Source organism: Myxine glutinosa, chromosome 14 (assembly GCF_964187855.1).
Source record: "Myxine glutinosa chromosome 14, kmMyxGlut1.1, whole genome shotgun sequence".
Taxonomy (NCBI): domain Eukaryota; kingdom Metazoa; phylum Chordata; class Myxini; order Myxiniformes; family Myxinidae; genus Myxine; species Myxine glutinosa.
The window spans coordinates 35,467,224-35,488,522 of record NC_136274.1 but is presented as its reverse complement, the minus strand read 5'-3'; the positions used below and the strand labels follow the sequence as shown (position 1 = coordinate 35,488,522).

At 44.7% G+C, this 21,299-nt stretch overlaps 1 protein-coding gene across 5 annotated transcripts in view; it reads left to right on the top strand.

Annotated features, from left to right (window-relative positions):
* LOC137439615 (serine/threonine-protein kinase TAO1) overlaps positions 1–21,087 on the top strand; it is a 71,638-nt gene extending 50,551 nt beyond the window's left edge. For 3 of the 5 annotated variants that reach the window (XM_078768467.1, XM_068135539.2, XM_078768468.1), the window contains 15 exons: positions 1,239–1,335; positions 4,885–4,998; positions 6,267–6,358; positions 6,485–6,578; positions 6,808–6,889; positions 7,535–7,702; positions 8,710–8,913; positions 9,344–9,481; positions 12,498–12,734; positions 16,788–16,916; positions 17,079–17,282; positions 17,383–17,622; positions 17,745–17,957; positions 18,725–18,907; positions 19,044–21,087. In XM_078768467.1, the coding sequence (XP_078624593.1) occupies positions 1,239–1,335; positions 4,885–4,998; positions 6,267–6,358; positions 6,485–6,578; positions 6,808–6,889; positions 7,535–7,702; positions 8,710–8,913; positions 9,344–9,481; positions 12,498–12,734; positions 16,788–16,916; positions 17,079–17,282; positions 17,383–17,622; positions 17,745–17,957; positions 18,725–18,907; positions 19,044–19,403 (2,555 nt within the window). In that variant the 3' untranslated portion in view covers positions 19,404–21,087. Of the gene's footprint in view, positions 1–1,238; positions 1,336–4,884; positions 4,999–6,266; positions 6,381–6,484; positions 6,579–6,807; positions 6,890–7,534; positions 7,703–8,709; positions 8,914–9,343; positions 9,482–12,497; positions 12,735–16,787; positions 16,917–17,078; positions 17,283–17,382; positions 17,623–17,744; positions 17,958–18,724; positions 18,908–18,998 lie in introns of all 5 variants that reach the window. The other 2 variants (XM_068135541.2, XM_068135540.2) reach the window with 2 other exon arrangements.
* The last annotated feature ends 212 nt before the right edge of the window (positions 21,088–21,299 follow it).

Below are 21,299 nucleotides of genomic sequence, written 5' to 3'. Positions count from 1 at the left end.
GAAAACACACCAACAGTAGGCTTGAGAGGGACACAATAGACGCACTTGGCAGAAGAATAGGTGAGGGGAAAAATGAGAGTAAGACAAGGGGGAAAGGGTCACGGGGTGATCAAGCTGGATACACGCTCAAACCCTGCACGAAGGAAGAGGAAAGGAAAACCAGGGACGAACCAGCAATGGAACAAAACAAACAAAAAAAACAGGTGGATGGAGAGGGAGGGGAGAAAACAGAACCTGAAACGAAGGGGTCAGTTTGGGGTGGGACCGGAGGGATTGCCTAGGGGTGGTGGTGCACAGCCATCTCAAAGCCCGAGAGGGATGAGTGAGATTGAACAGACTGGGGAGGTTGTTGTTTAGGCCAGGACAGTTCTCTTGAACAGGCCCGTGGCACGGAGACAGTCAATCGATCTCCCCGGAGTGACCCAGAGATCTCCCTCGTCGAAGATGGTGTACTCCCGCCTTTGTGAAGCCAGGGCCATAACAGACAGACACACTCAAACTGTGGCCGTGCTGCCCTGACGAATCCAGGCGGCAGGGGTAATACAGTGGGGAAGATTTGGCCCCTGACTTGCATTGGGGCATACGACCACTGCAAAGAGGCATCCCCAATAGTTGTCGACTGAGGTTGGTTCCATAGTAGAGATGAACAGTGAGTCTGGATTTTGAGAGTTTCACCAGAAGTGGGGATGCTAACGTGAAGTGGGGAAAGCATGCATGCGGCTCAAAAGGTTGTTGGAGGTTCTAAAGAGTCTGTATAAATTTGGGCATGGTGGGACATGTCATTTCTCTGGATGCCACAAATTTTTGAGATCCTTTTGATGAACCTTGGCACTTTTAAGAAGGAAATATACGGATAGTTTCAGAATGTATGATACTGCATCAACTCGTGATTTTTACAAGTGAATATCATTGAAATGCCCTGGCAACGTTCCTCTCCTTGAATCTTTGTGTGGAATGGCTCGTCATTTGCATTTCAAAACGTGGGCCTCACCAAGTGATTATTATTATTAATTTATTTGGTGGTGACTGTTATTGTCATCTTTTCATAACCACGAATTTATGTAGGCCATAATTGATGTGAGAATGAGTAGCTGATGTAATACAAAGAAAAATCTGGAAGGTATTCAATCTGTTGTGAAAATATCAAGAAATAAATAAATAAATAAAAATTGTGTGTGAGCTTGCACATGTATGTCTTGAGTGCTTTATTGAGAGCTGCACTTTCATGTTCATATCAGTACACAAGAAGCCACTGCAAGAACAAGAGATTGCGGCAATTACGCATGGTGCCCTGCAGGGTCTAACATTCCTTCATTCACACAACATGATACACAGGTGAGACTACATGGTGCTATCTCTATTCTTGTTTCACTTCGGGCAGATTACATGGTATTACCCCCCCCCCCCCCCCCCGCCCCGCACTTCCTTCTGCCATTGCTGCTTGTCTTTTCACAGCTTTCATCCGCACCCTTTCTCTCACCCGTCTTCTGTCTTCTATTGTGCCACGATGAACCCAACGGGCAATTGTCCTATTGCTTCTTCAATTGGCCCCCTTAATTTATATCTCTATTGAAATTTGCTTGTGAAAATACATTTCATGTTAAGGCTCTTTCTCAAGTATTTGCTTGTTTTTAGAAACACTGGGATGTAATCAAATGTTGTTTTTTTGTCAGAAAAGAAAGGGGATTTTTTTTTGTTGTCGTCCCATGAAGCTTCTTCCTAATTTGCTTTTCCTACAGATTTTATTTGACTTATTTGTTCTATTGGTGTGCAACATGATTTAGATGACGTGTCTGTGAGCTTGCACATGTATGTCTTGAGAGCTGAACTTTCACGTTCATATCAGTACAGAAGAAGCCGGCTTGGTTTCTTCCAGCTTACAATATTGTGATGCACTCCCTGGTGTTGGGCTAGCGGCTAGGGTGCCGGCTTAGGATCCTACGATCCTGGGTTTGAATCCCGGTCGATCGCTGAATTAACGCCAGGGGGGTTGACTCAGCCTGTCACCCTTCCGAGGTCGGCTAATTGAGTACCAGTTCACTGGTAATTCCCTGTTTGTCGTTAAAGGCGGCAAAAAGGGTTGGCGTCAGGAAGGGCATCCGGCCGTAAAACATTGCTTCAAAAAGGGGACCGAAAAACAACAACAACCACGGTTCCCGAAAAAGGCCAACCCCTGCTTTGCGGGGAAAAATGGCCTCTAAAGGTGGTTATTTTTTTATATTTTACTCATTTTCTCTGGAACATAGGCCTCTTTACATAGCTACAGCTATGAGTATAGTCCTGATCAAGCAAGTTGAATTTGTGGGCTAAATGATTTAAGAATTTTGAAGTTAAGAATTTTGAAGGTTAAAAATCTCATGGGCTTCACCTGCTTCAGATGCTGGATTTTCTATTTATTTATTTTATTGATGGTGGTGGTTCGTATGCACCTTGTCGCTGCATCACTTTCTGGGGGCGTGGCTGTGCCGTTGATGCTGTGCCTCCTGTTACCAGTAAGCTTCGACTAATTTTGCCAACCTCGGAAGGATGACAGGCTGAGTCAACTCACCTGGTTGCCTTTTTTTTTTCGTTTTAAATACAGAATCGAGGCTCGTGTAAGAGTTAACACATTGAACATGTAAAGATGCACCGACACATAAAACATGCAATGAAGGGAGTGGGAGACAAGAGGGGGAGAGAGGGAAGTACACAAGCACAACAACAGAAGAGAATAGGGATGTCGGTCGATCTGTGGAAGGGGGAGGGCTGGGGAAGGAGGGAGGGGTACACGGTATAAAGCAAATGAACACCTTAGGAATTTCAGGAAAGAAGTTGGGGATTGAAAGAGGCGGATTTGGGGTGTTTTAACGGGGGAAGAAAAGATCAAGGTTTTGGATGGGGGAAGATAAGAGATGGTGGTGAACAGCTGTTTTAAAGACCTGGAGGGAGGAGTGGGATTGAAGAGTGTGGGAGTTTATTTTTTTTATTTTTTTTATTTTTTTTTTTGTATACAAGATCGAGGCTCGTGAAAGAGCGAACATTAATCACACAGAAAGACAAACAGACACATAAAACAAATAACATCGGGAGCGGTAGACAAGATGGGGAGAGAGGGGGAAGGACACAAACACAACATTTGAGAGCAGGGACCGAGAGACATGGAGACATCGAGAGATCTGTGGGAGGGAGAGGGCTTTGGGGGGGAGGCATGTGAAGGTGGGGAGGCATGTGAAGGGGGGGAGGCATGTGAAGGGGGGGGGGGGGGTGGTGGGAGAGGTATAAACATATGGACACTGCCAGGATTTCCAGGAAATAAGTTGGAATTTCAAACAAGGTGGATCTGGGGTGAATTAGTGGGGGTAGAAAAGATCAAGGTTAAGGATGGGGGAAGATAAGAGATGGTGGTGAACAGCTGTTTTAAAGACCTGGAGGGAGGAGAGGGATTGAAGGGAGTGTGGGAGTTTGTTCCACAGGCGGGAGAAAAGAGGAATGAAAGAGTGAAGGTGAGCAGAGAGCCGAGATTTCGGCAGTTTAACCATCAGAGGGTTGCTGGCAGATCTTGTGCGACCTGTAGGAATATTTGGGGGACAGAGCACAGAGAGAGCTGGGGGAGCAAGGCCGGAGAGGAGTCGGTAGAAGACAGAAAGACCACCTACCTGCCTGCGGTGAGTGAGTGAAAGGCCCTCAGAGATAGCTTCATCGCGGGAGATTCCAATGATTTTGAAAGCTTTGGATTCAACAGCGTGAAGCCGAGCCAGGTGTGAGGCAGGAGCACCAGCCCATAGGGGAGAACAGTATTTCATTGAGCTGCGGATGAAAGCCTTGTATGTGGTGAGGAGCTCAGGTGTGCCGAGGAAGGACTTCGCACGACGGAGGATGCCCAGTCGGCGACTGGCTTTGGAGGCCAGCTTGGAAATGTGGTTTTTCCCAAGAAAGATCATGGCAGATAGTGAGACCCAAAAGCTTGAGTGACAGAACTTCTTGGAGAGGATTGTTGAGAAAGTAGATGGGAGGGTTGTCCAGTCGATCTTTTCGGAGAGACATAGTAAGAGAGTGAGATTTGGCAGGATTGAAAGACATGTTCCACTTGTTTGACCAGTCTGTGATTTTGTCCAGGTCTTCAGAGAGTGAGGAGGCTGCAGACTGCCGATCTGAGGGAAGAGGAATGGAGCGGCAGAGAGTGGAGTCATCAGCAAAGAGATAGAGAGGATTTTCCAGAGAGTCAGAGAGATCATTGATAAAGACCAGTTTGTTTGTTTGTTCCAGATGTGGGAGAAAAGAGGAATGAAGGAGTGAAGGTGAGCAGAGAGTCTTGATTTTGGCAGTTAAATTTAAGCAGTTTTTTTCGTCATGGCTCTAAAGAGGCAAGACCTCATCAGGACTTTCCGACAAAATGAACCCAAAAACGACCTCCTTCTTTTTCCTGTTATTCTTCCTCAGACAAATTGAACATTATTTTGAAGGTTAAGAATTCCAAGGTTGAGAGTGGAGACAGGTGTTTGATGCAAGGGAGGTGCTGGAATGAAAAACAATGTATTGCCCTTGATTGTGTAAACGTACTGTGGATTTCTCCGTTTTTGTGTTGCTTGGAGCTGTTAATGAACAACGAAGGGACTTGCACGAAGCACAATTTGACATCACCAATGTTCACCACTATATTATCATTGCTTCTAATAGGAATAGGCGATGTTGATTCCTGTTTTTTTTTTGTTTTTTTTTGAAGCATTAAAACAATTATAGGTTTGATTTGTGAATTTTTCGATTGTTGTGGTATTGTAAAGTTTGTGTATCTGCTTATTTGGGGGAGAGGGAGTCTTGGGAACATGTTTGAGGTGATCAAAACATGGCAAAACCATGTGCACTTGGTGATGTGACCCACAAACCATGTTTTTTCCCATTCTGCAGGGATGTTAAGGCTGGGAATATTTTATTGACTGAGCCTGGCCAGGTGAAGCTTGCAGATTTTGGCTCTGCCTCCATAACCTCCCCTGCCAATTCGTTTGTCGGTACGCCTTACTGGTGAGTTTGCACTTCACTCGGTTAGAGTTCGTGGAACAATGTGTGTTCGTAGTTTGTGCCACCCTTGTAACATTTTTAGTCATTTTTTGGATATTTGTAGTTCCAAATTTTTAGCTCACCTGGTACGTCGTCGGTCCGTCAGTCCATAATAAACACTTGCAACTTCTTCTCTGAAACTGCTCATGGGATTGTGACCAAACTTGGCACAAATGATATTTGGTATGTTGCACACACCTTTCAATAGCGGTGATTGACTTCATGTCGAGGGGAAACCGTGAGGAAGGGAGTGAGAGGGGGAAGGAGGATAGCCGTCGCACAGAGTTCTCCGCTAAAGCAAGGAGGAAGGATGTGAAATTGGCATGATGTGTGTGATGTTGCATGCAAAATGGTTTGAGTCCAGAGTGTAGAAAGGAAAGAACATGTATGAAAGTTATGACAAACATTCACAACGCATATCTAGCCACATAAATACAGTATATACTTAAAAACTAAACAATACTACGAGAACTAGCTCAATTATATGTGTTGGTGCTTCGATCTTCCCCAGGAGTTCACAACTATCCCATCACATTTTTCTCCAACCAATCCTGTACGTCATTACCCTCGCCTGAGGAGAGGGTATTGCATTTGAGTCCGTTTGTTTGTTTGTCTGTCTGTCTGTTTGTTTGTCTGCACAGAATAAATATGATTTTCTCTGCAACCGTTGGTCCCATTGACAGGAAATTTTGGTCCCATTGCAACTCCACCTGTATAATTTTTTTATGATAATTATGACGTCATAGGTCACGTGGTATGGGCGCCATGTTGGAAAAACCGAAAAACTTTGAACCTCTACATCTCTGAAAGCGCTGCATAGAAAAACATGGCTCATTATAAAGAACTCTCCTTGGGGAATAACATATGTTAATGATGATGTCGTAGGTGCCTCCATTATGACGTCATAATTCGACATGTACAAAACTTCATCCGATCAAGATGAAATATGTTGAGCATCATCTTGAGATAACTTGGTGGAGGAAAAAAAAAATGACGTCATCTGTCACGTGGTTCGGCCGCCATATTTGTTTTTACACAAAAGCCTTAAAAAACACTGAAAAACATGTCCTGGCGAGAGTCTGCAGTCTGATTGCTCTTTCTAGTTTGTTTTGATTTATTTGCCAATTGCCTCCTCAATTTCTTCCACTCTTCTGGAAAAAAATGGCTCTTTGTGCTCTTTGCTATTATTTTAAAATACTTACAAAGACATTCTCAATTAGATCTTATTGCAGGATGGCTCCAGAAGTGATTCTGGCGATGGATGAAGGGCAATACGATGGAAAAGTCGACGTCTGGTCTCTGGGTATCACCTGCATTGAACTGGGTCAGGAATGAACTTGCAACAGGTTCTGGTTATTATTGCTGTGTTTAGTTCTGAATTACAATGATGATACCCTTTTTGAATGTGCCCATCCTGGACGTGCCACCTCCCATGTTTATTTTTGTCCAGCTGAGCGCAAGCCTCCGCTTTTCAATATGAACGCCATGAGTGCGCTGTACCACATCGCACAGAACGACTCGCCATCTCTGCACTCTCTTGAGTGGTGAGAACACCACCCATGCTTCTCGAACTGGGGTTTAAATCAGTAGGTAGAATGCGTGCAAATCTAGTTTCTTTTGAAGATTTGAAGCGTTGTGGCTCGTAGAATAAACATTTCTTGCAGCTGCGTTGATATGTTGCCCTTTTTGGGATTGATTGATATGTGATTCTCTATGGCATTGATACTCTTGATGTGCATGTGCATTATGTTTGTTGTGCCAACTTATTTACAGGTCTGATTACTTCAGGAACTTTGTGGATTCGTGCCTGCAAAAAAATGCGCAGGACAGACCGACGTCGAGCGGTTTGCTCCGAGTAAGTGCCAAGACACGTGGACTTTTTGAAACCCTTTTTGCTTGGCTTTAATATGATGAGGGTGTGTGTCTGTCTGTCTGTGTGTCTGTGTGTCAGTGGCAGTCATACTTTTTGACATCTATTATTGAATTACAAAATGAATGATCGTTTTAAGGCCATTTTCCCCGCTAGAGCGGGGGGGGGGGGGGGGGGGGTTAGCCAATTAGCTATTCAAATGTACCTTTTAACCCTTTAGACTGCTGAGACCCCCTAGACCTTGGAAGACCCTTTAACACTTGACCCAAAAACACCAAGATGACCCAAATGTCCCCGAGGACCCTGAAGTCCGTAATGACCTAAAAAGTCCCCAAGGACTCAAAAGACCTCCCTGAGTCTGGCAGGCAGGTATGCTACAAGGCCGTGAAGAGCAATGCAAATTTGGTACAATGGACCATCGGGCCCCCTAGTGCTTTAAAGAAGTGGAACGCAATCGTTCAAGAACACGTGTTTTGAGAATAATACGAGTAAAGGAAAGCAAAGCTGCAGTTGGTTTGTCAACAATGGCAGTGAAGTCTTGTTGCATCATTGATGAGTTGCTTATTATGAATTGTAATTGTGAATGGGCTGGAAGTAAGATCCCTTTAATTTGTCCCTCTCTCTGCCCAGCATGCATTCGTGCTTCGTGATCGACACGAGCCTGTTCTCATTGAGCTTATCCAGCGCACGAAGGATGCTGTGCGAGAATTGGACAACCTGCAGTACCGTAAGATGAAGAAGCTTCTGTTTCAGGAAGAGAAGAATGGGCCAGTGGCTGAAGCTCCCGAAGATGATGAGGTACAAATTGTGCCTTTATTAGAATGGCTGAATGGTCGTCGTTCGGGATCGATTTTCAGAGCAAAGAGTTTCGATTTTGAACAACGTTCATAGTATATATTATCTGATGTATGAATTTAGGCCTTCAGTGTTAGTTAACACTTTTTCGTTATCGCCTCAGGTCAATATACAAACCAGCTGCCAGGATAGTCTAGAGGTATGCGCATTCACCTCGTTATCTAGGTTAGGCTTGTATCTGTCTCGCTATAAACTGCCTTCCTGGTGCTCTGCATGCCGGGTGAGGCATCAATGTGTGTGCCATCCCATGGATGAACGTTAAACTGGGCGTCCCATCTGCCGGGATTAGTTGGTGGATGTTAAAGATTCCACTGTGTCCTTCACAAAGAGGAGGCGAGTTATCGCCGGTACCCTGAACAATTTCCAAATCCTGGCCCAAATGCACAGGGCACTGCATCAGCGGCACATCCTTGATACAACGAGCAAGCCAAATTCTAGTTGTATCATGGCTATGCTGCTATGCAAGTCAAATATGCCTTTGCAAAATACAATGCGTTCAAACCTTTGTTTCAAATCATTTAAATTTTTTTATTGTCCGACATCATGACAAGCTTAAGATAGATCAAGATATAAGGTGCCCAGTGTTTTGCAGGTGAGGGTTCCAGTTAGTGACCGATCAGTTACACCTTTCTCCATCGTGTCTGCGTGCGTGCGCATTCCGGTTGGTGCCCATGATTGTAGTTTGTTTTTTTTGTTTTTTGGATTGCCTGGGGGGGGTTTTTTTTTTTTTTTTTTTTTTTTTTTGTATACTGAATCGAGGCTCGTGAAAGAGCTAAACAGATTTAAAGATTAAATTTTTATAGATTTAAATTTATAGATTTAAAGGGTTTAAAGATTTGTTCGAACAATCTACCGAGATTACCTTGTGTAACCTCTTTTTGAAGTACTTTGAAGAATCACTCGGTCATATTTGCAAGTACCCACCCAGAGTTGACTTTTGCATTTGGCAGGATGCGGAGTCTTTCCTGGTGCGCTCGGGTACCGTGAGCAGTGTGAGCAGCACTCAGTCGGTCCCCAGCACCGGGGCAAGCGCGAGTAGTCAGAGCAGCAGCGTGGCCAGCGTCAACGATGCCGGGGAGCTGGACACTCAAATGGCCATGATGTACGACGACTGCACGGTGCTGTCGAGCAACTCGGTCATTCACGTGACCCCGGTATGGCTACGCCTCGACGTACTGGCGGTTCGAGCCTGCCCCTTCGTAACCGTATGCTTATCTCCATGACCATTCCTCGGAAGTCGATCACTTTTGCTTTGGTGGTGTTTGTCTTCCTGTTCGGCTGAGCTTATCTACATGTTAAACGGGGTACCATGTGAGCACGGTGCTTTTTTGTGTGATTGATATTGAATGGCCTGGCTTGAACAATGGCGCCTCGCAAAGGAAATAAAAATAGAGGGAAATGAAAATGGATGGCAGTTAGGGTTTTAGAGGCAAGCTTGTTTCAATAGTTCCCCCCTTTTAAGTGGAAAAGCTATCGTTTTTTGTTGTTGTTGTTGTTGTTGTTGTTCAGAGATTTGGCTCACTGCTCGAATCGGTCTGCACACATGACTCGTTTAGCTTCGACATCCCGTTGGTGCCGTTTCAGGAGCAGTACTACATGATGGAAGATCGGGCACGACGAAGCTCCGATGTCGATCATCGGACGCCACCATCCCATCGAGCGAGCGCACAACACAGACTCCACAACCAGATGCAATTCCAGACGATACGAACTGCATCCGTGGTGTGTACCTTGCTTGTTGGAAACATTTATATCGTTCTGTAATGCTTTCGTCCATAACTTATTTTCGACTTTTCACCTCGTGTTCCTGTGAAAAGGGGGGAAAAAAGTTTTGATCACTGCTATTGTTTTCTACATTGCGTTTATTTGATTTGTATAACCTGTGATATTGTTAAATGTGATTCATCGTTTTATATGGCTGTGATTGGTAAAACGTAATCATTGGGGCAGGGGTAGTAGATCCGGATATTGGCTTTGCATAAGGAACAAAGCGAACGCCCTGCTTTTCAATTATTTTATTTTTAGTAACTTCTACCTGATGTTATTTTTGAAAAATTGTTTTGGTACGAGGAGTATTTTCTATACACACACACACACACACACACACACACACACACACACACACACACACACACACACACACACACACACACACACACACACACACACACACACACACACACACACACACACACACACACACACACACACACACACACACACACACACACGTTTTTGAACAGTCAAGATTTATGGACGGGTGAGGGGACCAAGAGTACTCACATGGGGGGGGGGGGGGGGGGTGGGGGCGTTTGGAGCACGCATGTAACAAAGGGGTGGCGAGACGGCACACATAAACAATGGGAGGGGATGTTGGGTGATACTAATGTAACAAGGGGTGGGGGAGGGGGTGTGAGGGAAGGGGTGTGAGATGATACTAATGTAACAAAGGGTGGGGGAGGGGGTTTGAGATGATACTAATGTAACAAGGGTGTGAGGGAGGGGGGTGTGAGATGATACTAATGTAACAAGGGTGTGAGGGAGGGGATGTGAGGTGATACTAATGTAACAAGGGTGTGAGGGAGGGGGGTGTGAGATGATACTAATGTAACAAGGGTGTGAGGGAGGGGATGTGAGGTGATACTAATGTAACAAGGGTGTGAGGGAGGGGGGTGTGAGATGATACTAATGTAACAAGGGTGTGAGGGAGGGGATGTGAGGTGATACTAATGTAACAAGGGTGTGAGGGAGGGGGGTGTGAGATGATACTAATGTAACAAGAGTGTGAGGGAGGGGGGTGTGAGATGATACTAATGTAACAAGGGTGTGAGGGAGGGGATGTGAGATGATACTAATGTAACAAGGGTGTGAGGGAGGGGGGTGTGAGATGATACTAATGTAACAAGTGTGTGAGGGAGGGGGGTGTGAGATGATACTAATGTAACAAGGGTATGAGGGAGGGGATGTGAGATGATACTAATGTAACAAGGGTGTGAGGGAGGGGATGTGAGGTGATACTAATGTAACAAGGGGTGGGGGAGGGGGTTTGAGATGATACTAATGTAACAAGGGTGTGAGGGAGGGGGGTGTGAGATGATACTAATGTAACAAGGGTGTGAGGGAGGGGATGTGAGGTGATACTAATGTAACAAGGGTGTGAGGGAGGGGATGTGAGATGATACTAATGTAACAAGGGTGTGAGGGAGGGGGGTGTGAGGTGATACTAATGTAACAAGGGTGTGAGGGAGGGGATGTGAGATGATACTAATGTAACAAGGGTGTGAGGGAGGGGGGTGTGAGATGATACTAATGTAACAAGGGTGTGAGGGAGGGGATGTGAGGTGATACTAATGTAACAAGGGGTGGGGGAGGGGGTTTGAGATGATACTAATGTAACAAGGGTGTGAGGGAGGGGGGTGTGAGATGATACTAATGTAACAAGGGTGTGAGGGAGGGGATGTGAGGTGATACTAATGTAACAAGGGTGTGAGGGAGGGGATGTGAGATGATACTAATGTAACAAGGGTGTGAGGGAGGGGGGTGTGAGGTGATACTAATGTAACAAGGGTGTGAGGGAGGGGATGTGAGATGATACTAATGTAACAAGGGTGTGAGGGAGGGGGGTGTGAGATGATACTAATGTAACAAGGGTGTGAGGGAGGGGATGTGAGGTGATACTAATGTAACAAGGGGTGGGGGAGGGGGTTTGAGATGATACTAATGTAACAAGAGTGTGAGGGAGGGGGGTGTGAGATGATACTAATGTAACAAGGGTGTGAGGGAGGGGGGTGTGAGATGATACTAATGTAACAAGTGGGTGTGAGGGAGGGGGATGTGAGATGATACTAATGTAACAAGGGTGTGAGGGAGGGGGGTGTGAGATGATACTAATGTAACAAGGGTGTGAGGGAGGGGGTGTGAGATGATACTAATGTAACAAGGGTGTGAGGGAGGGGGGTGTGAGATGATACTAATGTAACAAGGGTGTGAGGGAGGGGGGTGTGAGATGATACTAATGTAACAAGGGTGTGAGGGAGGGGGGGTGTGAGATGATACTAATGTAACAAGAGTGTGAGGGAGGGGATGTGAGGTGATACTAATGTAACAAGGGTGTGAGGGAGGGGGGGTGTGAGATGATACTAATGTAACAAGGGTGTGAGGGAGGGGATGTGAGGTGATACTAATGTAACAAGAGTGTGAGGGAGGGGATGTGAGATGATACTAATGTAACAAGGGTGTGAGGGAGGGGGGGTGTGAGATGATACTAATGTAACAAGGGTGTGAGGGAGGGGATGTGAGGTGATACTAATGTAACAAGAGTGTGAGGGAGGGGATGTGAGATGATACTAATGTAACAAGGGTGTGAGGGAGGGGGTGTGAGATGATACTAATGTAACAAGGGTGTGAGGGAGGGGATGTGAGGTGATACTAATGTAACAAGGGTGTGAGGGAGGGGGGGGTGTGAGATGATACTAATGTAACAAGGGTGTGAGGGAGGGGGGTGTGAGATGATACTAATGTAACAATGAGATGAAGCAAAGCAATCTTAAGTTGATGGGGAGATGTAGGGAGGGTTAATGATTGTCCTTCAAATGAAGTAGCGTTATTTTCACGCAGTTATGTTCTCTTTGCTCTTCTTATTAGCTTAGCTCACAACACAAGATGTTTGGAGTCGGCTTCGATCTTCACAATCTCGCACTCAGGGTTTTAACGCATTTATTTCTTGGCAATCATGCAGGTAACACGCCAGCTCCACGAGCGTGAGCAGGAGAGTGAGCTGCGGGAGCAGATGTCCGGATACAAGCGCATGCGCCGAGAACACCAAAAGGAACTGATGGCTCTAGAAAACAAACTGAAAGCAGAAATGGATGAACACCGGCTGCGTCTCGACAAGGAACTCGAGACCCACAACAATACGAGTGCTGGAGACATGGAGAAACTGATGAAGAAACACCAAGCCATGTTGGAAAAGGAGGTGAGGATGGGCCATTATGCATGATGAATGCTTTGCCACTCGGCCTGTCTCAACCAAGCAAAGGCAACTACTCACCATCACCAACTTTTTACTTTTGGAGCAAAAAACAACTGATATCTCTAGCGTTTCTCTGTTGTTCAAAAAGTAATCAAACCTTTCTGGAGAGACATTTGCAAGTATTCAGGAAGTCTTTAAGCTTTTCCACATGCAAGTCTTGAAATATTTTGCTCTAACCGCCTCTTTTAGTCTCCCATCCAAACTTTTTATTTCGTGGCGATGGTTATTTTGTGTTATCTTCATGCTGCAATAAGAAGTACACATTTGCATACAGTGCCTTCAGAAAGTATTCACACCCCTAGACTTTTTTTTTAAAATTTGTGTTACAGCCTGAATTTAAAATGGATTAAATTGAGATTTTTTTGTCATTGAGCTACACATAATACCCCATAATGTCAATGTGGAATTTCCTTTTTAAAATAAAATTTTCCAAAGTAATTAAAAATGAAATACAGAAATACCTAATTTAAATAAATATTCAACCCCTTGAGTCAATACTTCGTAGAAGCGCCTTTGGCAGCGATTACAACTTCAAGTCTTCTTGGGTATGTCTATCAGCTTTGCACATTCAGATTTGGGGAGTTTCTTCCATTTTATGCCTCCGCCCCGGAAGGTGTCCAGAGGCATTGTTTTCGGGTTGTCCGTCCGTCCGTACGGGCTAAACCTCGTTTTTCTCAGCAACCATATGTCCGATTGAGACGAAACTTTCAGGGTGGGAGTGACACCCATGCAGAATGTTTTTATGATAATTGTGACGTTATAGGTCACGTGGTATAGCAGCCATCTTGGATTAAACACAAATAATTAAAAAATTATTTCCTGGAAATTGCTAAATGGAAAAATTTGAAACTTGGCACATTGTCAAGTACTCCCAATGGGGAACAAAAGGATGTTAATGATGACATCATAGGTGAAGTGTTATACCAGCCAAAAATATTTTAATCGAATTCCTTATCCTAAAAATCTGAAATTGCATGCACATGATCTATGATCCATTTGTATTGAAATATGAAATTTATGACATCATATGTCACATGGTTCGGCAGCCATATTGGATTTAACCTAAAACAATAAAAAAACACCTTTTCCCAAATCGATTGACTTGAAACTTTGTGTGTCATTGATGAGGCATGGCGATTAAAAGATGATCACAAAAACATCATTGGTCACATGGTGTGGTAGCCATATTAGATTGAAGGAAAATATTAAATAATTATATCTCTGAAATCGCTTACCCTATAGATGTCAAATATTACAAATATCTAAGCACTGTTGCATATAGTTTGAAAATGATGTTGTAGGTCACGTGGTTTGGTATCCATCTTAGATAGAAAAATGAACCTTATCCGATCAACATGAAACTTCACAAACGTGATCCACTACCCATACATATGCAGACTGCAGAGTGTACATTTTTGAAGGTCATATGTCACCTGGTGTGGCAGCCATATTAGCTTCAAAGCCGATATTTAAAAAAAATCCGTTCTCTGAAACCGCTTCACCGATCGATGTGAAACCTGTCATGGCTGGTGAAAATGTGATGCTTGAAAACAGCTGAAGGGATTTAAATCAAACTTGCTTATTTTTAGGACAATGAACGATGGCATCTCCCCTTTGTGTGACTATGCGGAGGCATATTGGCGACAGTCACATTGTTCTAGTTCCTTACAGTAGATTTGCTCAAGATCTGTCAATTTGCATGGGGAGCATCAGTGAACAGCAATTTTCAAATCTTTCCACAGATTTTCAATGGGATTCAAGTCGGGGCTTTGGCTGGGACACTCAAGTACTTTCACATTCTTGTTCTGAAGCCATTCCAGTGTTACTTTGGCTGTATGCTTGGGGTGGGTAGCAGGATAGCTGTTTATCAGCTACCTCAGGGAACAACGTCCCTGCCTTATACGGGTCCCACGCTCAGCTGGCTCCAACTGACAGTACCTGGTATGGGTCCCTTGTCCAGGGTAATGGAACCCCACTGCCTTGTGGGTGAAGCCTCTTTAGGCTAGGGCTATGAGAAGGACACTCAGATATCAAACCACACCTGGAGGCCATCCTGGGCAGTGCTACATCGTGGATAAATGTGCCCTTGAAAGTCAGTGGTGGCACCAATTTAGGCATCACTGCACAGCATCTACAGACAGCTGTACCCACTTTTGACATCAAGGGCAACCGTCATCATACCAACGACCTGGCCAGTCTGCTGTGCCTATGTGCTTCTGACCTCATGTTAAATTTACTGCACCTGCAGCCAACGATGCTCTTAGGAATAGAGAGTGGGAGAGGGATAGCGCACACCTCTATCGCATTAATCGCTTCTCTGTATAGGTTTTTCCCTTCATTGGCACCAGCTCACCAACGATTTTTACCTATACAGTCATCGCACAACGCTTACTTGGTGAGCACGCCAACGAAGGGAAGAGATTTGTTGAAAGCGACTGCTCACCATCATGCTTGGGGTCATCGTGCTGTTGGAACACACATCTTCATTCACCATAGTCTAAGGTCTTTTGCAATCTGAAGCAGGTTATCCTCAGGGATTTGTCTGCATTTGGCTCCATTCGTTGTTCCCTCTATCCTTACAAATCTCCCAGTTCCTGCTGCTGAGAAGCATCCCCATAACATGATGCTGCCACCACCATGCTTCACAGTAGGGATGGTGTTACATGGGTGATGAGCTGTGCTCGGTTTCCGCCAGATGTAACACTTTGCATTCAGGCCAAAGTGTTCCATTTTTGCCTCATCAAACTACATAATACTTTGCCTCATGCTCTGTGTTTCACATGCCTTTTTGCAAACTCCAGGCATGCTGTCATGTGCCTTTTTCTCAGGAGTGGCTTCCGTTTGGCCACTCTCCCATAAAGCCTAGAATTGTGAAGTGCTGCAAAGATTGTTGTCCTTCTGGCAAATTCTCCTATCTCAGCCAAGGAACTCTGTAGTTCTGTCAGAGGGGTCATGACATTCTTGGTCACCTCCCTGACCAAGGTCCTTCTTGCCTGGTTGTTCAGTTTGTTCGGACGGCCAACTCTAGGAAGTCTGGGTAGATCCATATTATTTCCATTTCCTAATGATGGAGCTCACTGTGCTTTGGGGAACTTTCAACACTCTAGAAATGGTTTTATACCCTACCCCACATGTATGCCACCTCACAATTCTATCTCGGAGTTTGACAGACAGTTCCTTGGATTTCCTGATGGAGTTTCTGCTCTGACATGCTCTGTCAACTGTGGGACATTGTATAGAAAGGTGTTTCTTTACAAATCATGTCGAATCAATTGAATTGGCCACAGGTGGACTTAAATAAAGTTGTGGAGACATCTCGAGGATGATCAAAGGAAATTGGATGCACCCAAGCTCAATTTGTAGTGTCATAGCAAAGGTGTTGAATACTTTTGACTCGAGACATTTCAGCTATTCATTTTTAATTCGTTTGTTTAAAAAAAAATAAAAAATAAAAGTTCTAAAGCAAAATAATTCCACTTTGACATTATGGAGTATTTTGTTTAGATCAGTGACAAGAAAATCTCAATTTAATCTATTTTAAATTCAGACAGTAACAACAAAATATGAAAAAAGTTAAGGGGTGTGAATACTTTCTGAAGGTACCTTTTGTGCAAAAGAGTTGCATCGCATTGCACGATCTCTCACAGCCAATGGAGAAGTTTTGGATATTCCACCTCTTCTCCGCCCCCCCCCCCCCCCTCCATTTGTGATCATTGCTTATTTAAGATCTTCATTGCCAGCTTGATTATTGCCAGCTTGAAGCGACCATTCCAAATGCATTCCAAGAGTACAAAATGCATTCATTGTCTGTGCATCGTAATTCGAGAGGACTTTTGTGATTCTCCCATCACTTCATATGGCATATGGAAATATAACATCTCTTCTATCATTTTACTCACAAATAAAAATTATTTTCTTGAAGAATAACATCAAAAGTTATTCTCCATTCACATTTTCAAATTGGTGGTCTGTTGAATGTGAATATTGTGTCGGTAGACAAAAGCATCAGCGGCGGAGGAGAAGAAGTTTCAGCAGCACATCCTGTCTCAGCAGAAGAAGGAGCTCACCAGTTTTCTGGAGGCACAGAAGCGTGAATACAAGATGAGGAAGGAGCAGTTAAAGGAGGTTTGTGTCTGTGGAAGAAGGAAATGCAACACTTGGAGTTTGATGTTTGGATTTTGATTGCTGAAAATCACGTTTTATTTAAATGGTCTGTGGGATTTGAAGACCCAACTCTCCCTTCCCCTTCCCCCCTCTGACCCCACACCTGCCCTGGCCTCCTCGCAGGAACTTAGTGAAAACCAAAGCACGCCAAAGAAGGAGAAACAAGAATGGTTATCAAGACAGAAAGAGACTATTCAGCAAATTCAAGCCGAGGAAGAGGCGACCATGCTGCGCAGTCAGCGACAGTACCTGGAACTTGAATGTCGCCGCTTCAAGCGAAGGCTTCTCCTCGAGAGGCACAACCTGGAGCAGGGCCTGCTGAGAGAGGTACGTTACCATGTATTCTGTGAACGGAGATGCTTTTGAATTTCCTTATTTCACTGTTGATTAAAAAAAACAAAAAACATTTTAACCATCTACGGCATAGGAGTTGAACCGGAAGCAACAGCAAAAAGAGTCCGAGCATGCCATGTTGCTGCGGCATCACGAGGCAACCCAGGAGTTGGAGTACCGACACCTGAACCTTGTACAGCGCAAGCGCCACGAGTTGATCCGTCTGCAGCACCAGACGGAACTTGCCAATCAAATGGAGTACAACAAAGGACGTGAGCGTGAACTTCGCCGCAAGCACGTAATGGAGATCCGGCAGCAACCGAAAAGCCTCAGGGTAATACTTCCTCCGGATGTCATACATCACGCCTTGTGGAGAACCCTCCATTCCTTTTTTTGAGAGATTTAATTGTCTGGATTAAAAAAAAAAAAATCTTTTTTAAAATTGTCTGCACATAGGTGAAGGAGATCCAGATAAAGAAGCAGTTCCAGGATACCTGCAAGGTGCAGACAAGACAATACAAGGCACTGAGGAACCACTTGCTGGAAACGAATCCAAAGGCCGAACACAAGAATGTTCTGAAGAGGCTAAAAGAGGAACAGACACGGAAGCTTGCCATACTTGCGGAACAGTACGAGCACACAATCAACGACATGATGTCCACGCAGGCTGTGAGTTGTGCATGAGTAACTTGAATCGTTTTTATTACCTCCGTCACCGAAGCTTATGTTCTCACCCCTGTTTGTTTGTGATCAGCATAAAATCAAAAAGGTTATGGACAGATTCTGACGAGATTTGGTGAACAGTGTAGATGTGTGACGACAAGTAATTGATTTGATTTTGGTGAAGATCCGGATCCGAGAGTTTAAGTAAAAAAAAAAAAAATAACCACCTTTAGAGGCCATTTTTCCCCGCAAAGCGGGGGTTGGCCTTTTTCGGGAGCCGTGGTTGTTGTTGTTTTTCGGTCCCCTTTTTGAAGCAATGTTTTATGGCCGGATGCCCTTCCTGACGCCAACCCTTTTTGCCGCCTTTAACGACAAACAGGGAATTACCAGTGAGCTGGTACTCAATTAGCCGACCTCGGAAGGATGACAGGCTGAGTCAACCCCCTTGGTGTTAATTCAGCGATCGACCAGGATTCGAACCCAGGATCCTGGGATCCTAAGCCGGCACCCTAGCCGCTAGCCCAACACCAGGGTATCACCAGTTTAAGTGATAGCGCCAAAAACGACATATAGCATTAGTTGGGTAATTGATAAGAAGAAGGCGATTATATTTTGGTTCAGGGATCAGTGGGATACAAAATAAAGTGTTGAGCATGGCGGACGCATGTGTGCTCTACCGAGTGCAGTTTCAGTTTCTTCTGCTTTGTTTCGGTTGTTTGAAGCGTTTAACATGTGGTCACGCGAGGTCCTGTGCCGTTTGTTCACCCCCAAAGCTTCGGCTAGACGAAGCACAGGAGGCAGAGTGCCAGGCCCTCAAAATGCAGCTGCAGCAGGAACTTGAGCTTCTCAATGCTTATCAGAGCAAGATCAAGATGCAGACAGAGTCACAGCATGACAGAGAACGCAAAGAGCTCGAGCAGAAGGTGTCCCTGCGCAGAGCCCTGCTTGAGCAGAAGGTTGGTTGTGTGCACATTGTTTGAACGAGGTGATTTCTTGTGTCCCTTCATAAGGGACAGAAGATCTTCAAATTCCACTGATGCTTGTTAGCCTCCATTTTGTTCTTTTTCTTCCTCATTTATTCTCCACCCTTAGATTGAAGAAGAAATGCTGCTTCTGCAGACGGAACGTTCCGAGAAGATCAGGACTCTGCTGGACCGTCAGGCACGCGAGATCGAGTCATTTGATTCCGAGAGCACACGTCTGGGATTCAGCAAAATGGTCCTGACGCATTTGCCCTCGGAAAATTTCAGTCACAGCTTCCCGGGATCCGGGACCTATGGGGAACCGCACGGCCTGGGTTACAGCGCCATACGGATGGGGAGCGGGGTCCTCAGGAATAGCCCGCAGCCGATGAGGCGTACGGCGTCTGCCTCTGTCGCACAGGTTGACCGTGGGATGAGTCGCAGCTCAAGTGCTTCCTCGCACTTCTCCAATGGTTCCTACTACACATAAGGTCTTCCGACGACACGCCTGCATCCTCTTGGTGGTGTTCACCCACCAGAACATAATGCTGCACTCGCCAAACAAGTTCAAATTGTCCTTTGTTTGGTACCATTCCCTCCAATGCTGCAGTGCTCTTGTGCAAAGAGTGCGCGCACACACACACACACACCACCTGCCCCTTGCAAAGAGTGCGCGCGCACACACACACACCACCTGCCCCCTTCACATTAAAAGTGTTTGCAACCTCTGCACATGGTAAAACTCAACACCCTGGTGAAACACCATAACAATCAGGGTAATTTGCTATGCCGATATTTGTGCATGGGTGTTGGGTTTAAAAACATCGGAATAAGCTTCGGGGCGGATTTTGGACAGAATTCCAGCTCCGTTCCACATCGTCCAGGCTTGCCCACCAGTGCAATGAATCTTCAGTGTTTTCTGGGTGGTCGTTGTGGTTATGACTTTTGTTTTCCCATCCATCCATCAGTGGGTCTGGCCTGGCGGTTTATCACTACTTGATATTTGTATTTTTACTCCGTTTGTTAATAAATTGTATTTTAAGGCCTGCACTTTTGTCGCACCTGCATTATTCTTGTTTTTTTTCTTTCCCCCAAATTTTTACGTACGATCGACTGATTTCAACTGAAAGCTTACAATTGTGTAAATATATAGAAATATATATATAGTCTTTTATATTCTGGGCACAGAGGAAATGAGCTTCTTCAGATTTGGTGCCCTTTGTCAGTTTGTTTAAATTTTTTTTTTAATTCCCCTCCCTTTGTGTGCACAGAATTGTGGTACACATCTGTTTTTCTCATTTGCACAAAATGTGGTTGCCTCCATGTTTGGTTCACCTCTGCTCTGCCCTTTCAAAGCCAGTGGGATGCGGCGGCATCCCTCGACGTTGGTGTTTTAATTGATCTTTTTGGGGTTCAGATATTACCCAATCAGAGATGTGTATTTTGGATTTCTTTTCCTACTTGCTTCCAACTTTTTTAATACTTGCACATTTCCGCACCCTGACGGTACCGCATCGAAGTTAAGTTATTTTTTTGTCGAGGTGAAGTCTGTATTTCGAGTGTCGTGGCAAAGATGAAAATGCAATTTGTTTTTTCTTTTGCCATCGACATTCTGTGGCCGGTGTTCTCGTGACAGGCCTGCATCGCAATGTATCGATTTGATCATTTGAACGTGGCTATGTACTGACCGCTTCGCTAATTGTACATTCTCTGGATATTTAAGGCATGAAGTACGTTTTAAATCTGAGGTGCCATGCTCGAAGTGCACTCGGGCGGAGCGGATCACGGTGTGGCCGCGAGTGGTTCCCTACGGAGCGGGGCCTAGGTTCGACTTCGTGAAACGTCACTCCGCCAACACGGAACTCGACTTGACGCAAGGTAGCCTTTACTTGTTTAAAAAAAAAAATTACACTTGAAGTTTCGATGATATGGAGTTTTATACGTGTTTGTTGGGAAGTGTTTTTATATTATTATTTTTTTGCTTTCCCTGTAAATCTATTAATGAATATGTAGTCTTGCCCATTAACTGGGTGGACATTTAATTATTATTTTTTTGCAAATTAAAATCTGCTTATTGTTTTGGTTTGGATGTTAGCAGGTTGGTCACGTGCTGGGCTGATATTGTGATGTTTCTGTAATGTTTGGCAGACTAACAATAAATATTTGCATTTTTACTTGTGCTTCAGACTTTGCATTTTTCTGAACGTTCTTCCAACGTTTGTACCACGTTTCAATCCGAGTGCTCGGTGACTAACAAGTAATTTTCATTTGGTTATCGGTTCATGACCCCAATTATTCCCATCTTTAAATTTCGACCCGAGGTATCAATGTCGACATTAGTTGGTGGATGTTAAAGATCCCCCTCACAACTAGGTGTCATTCGCAA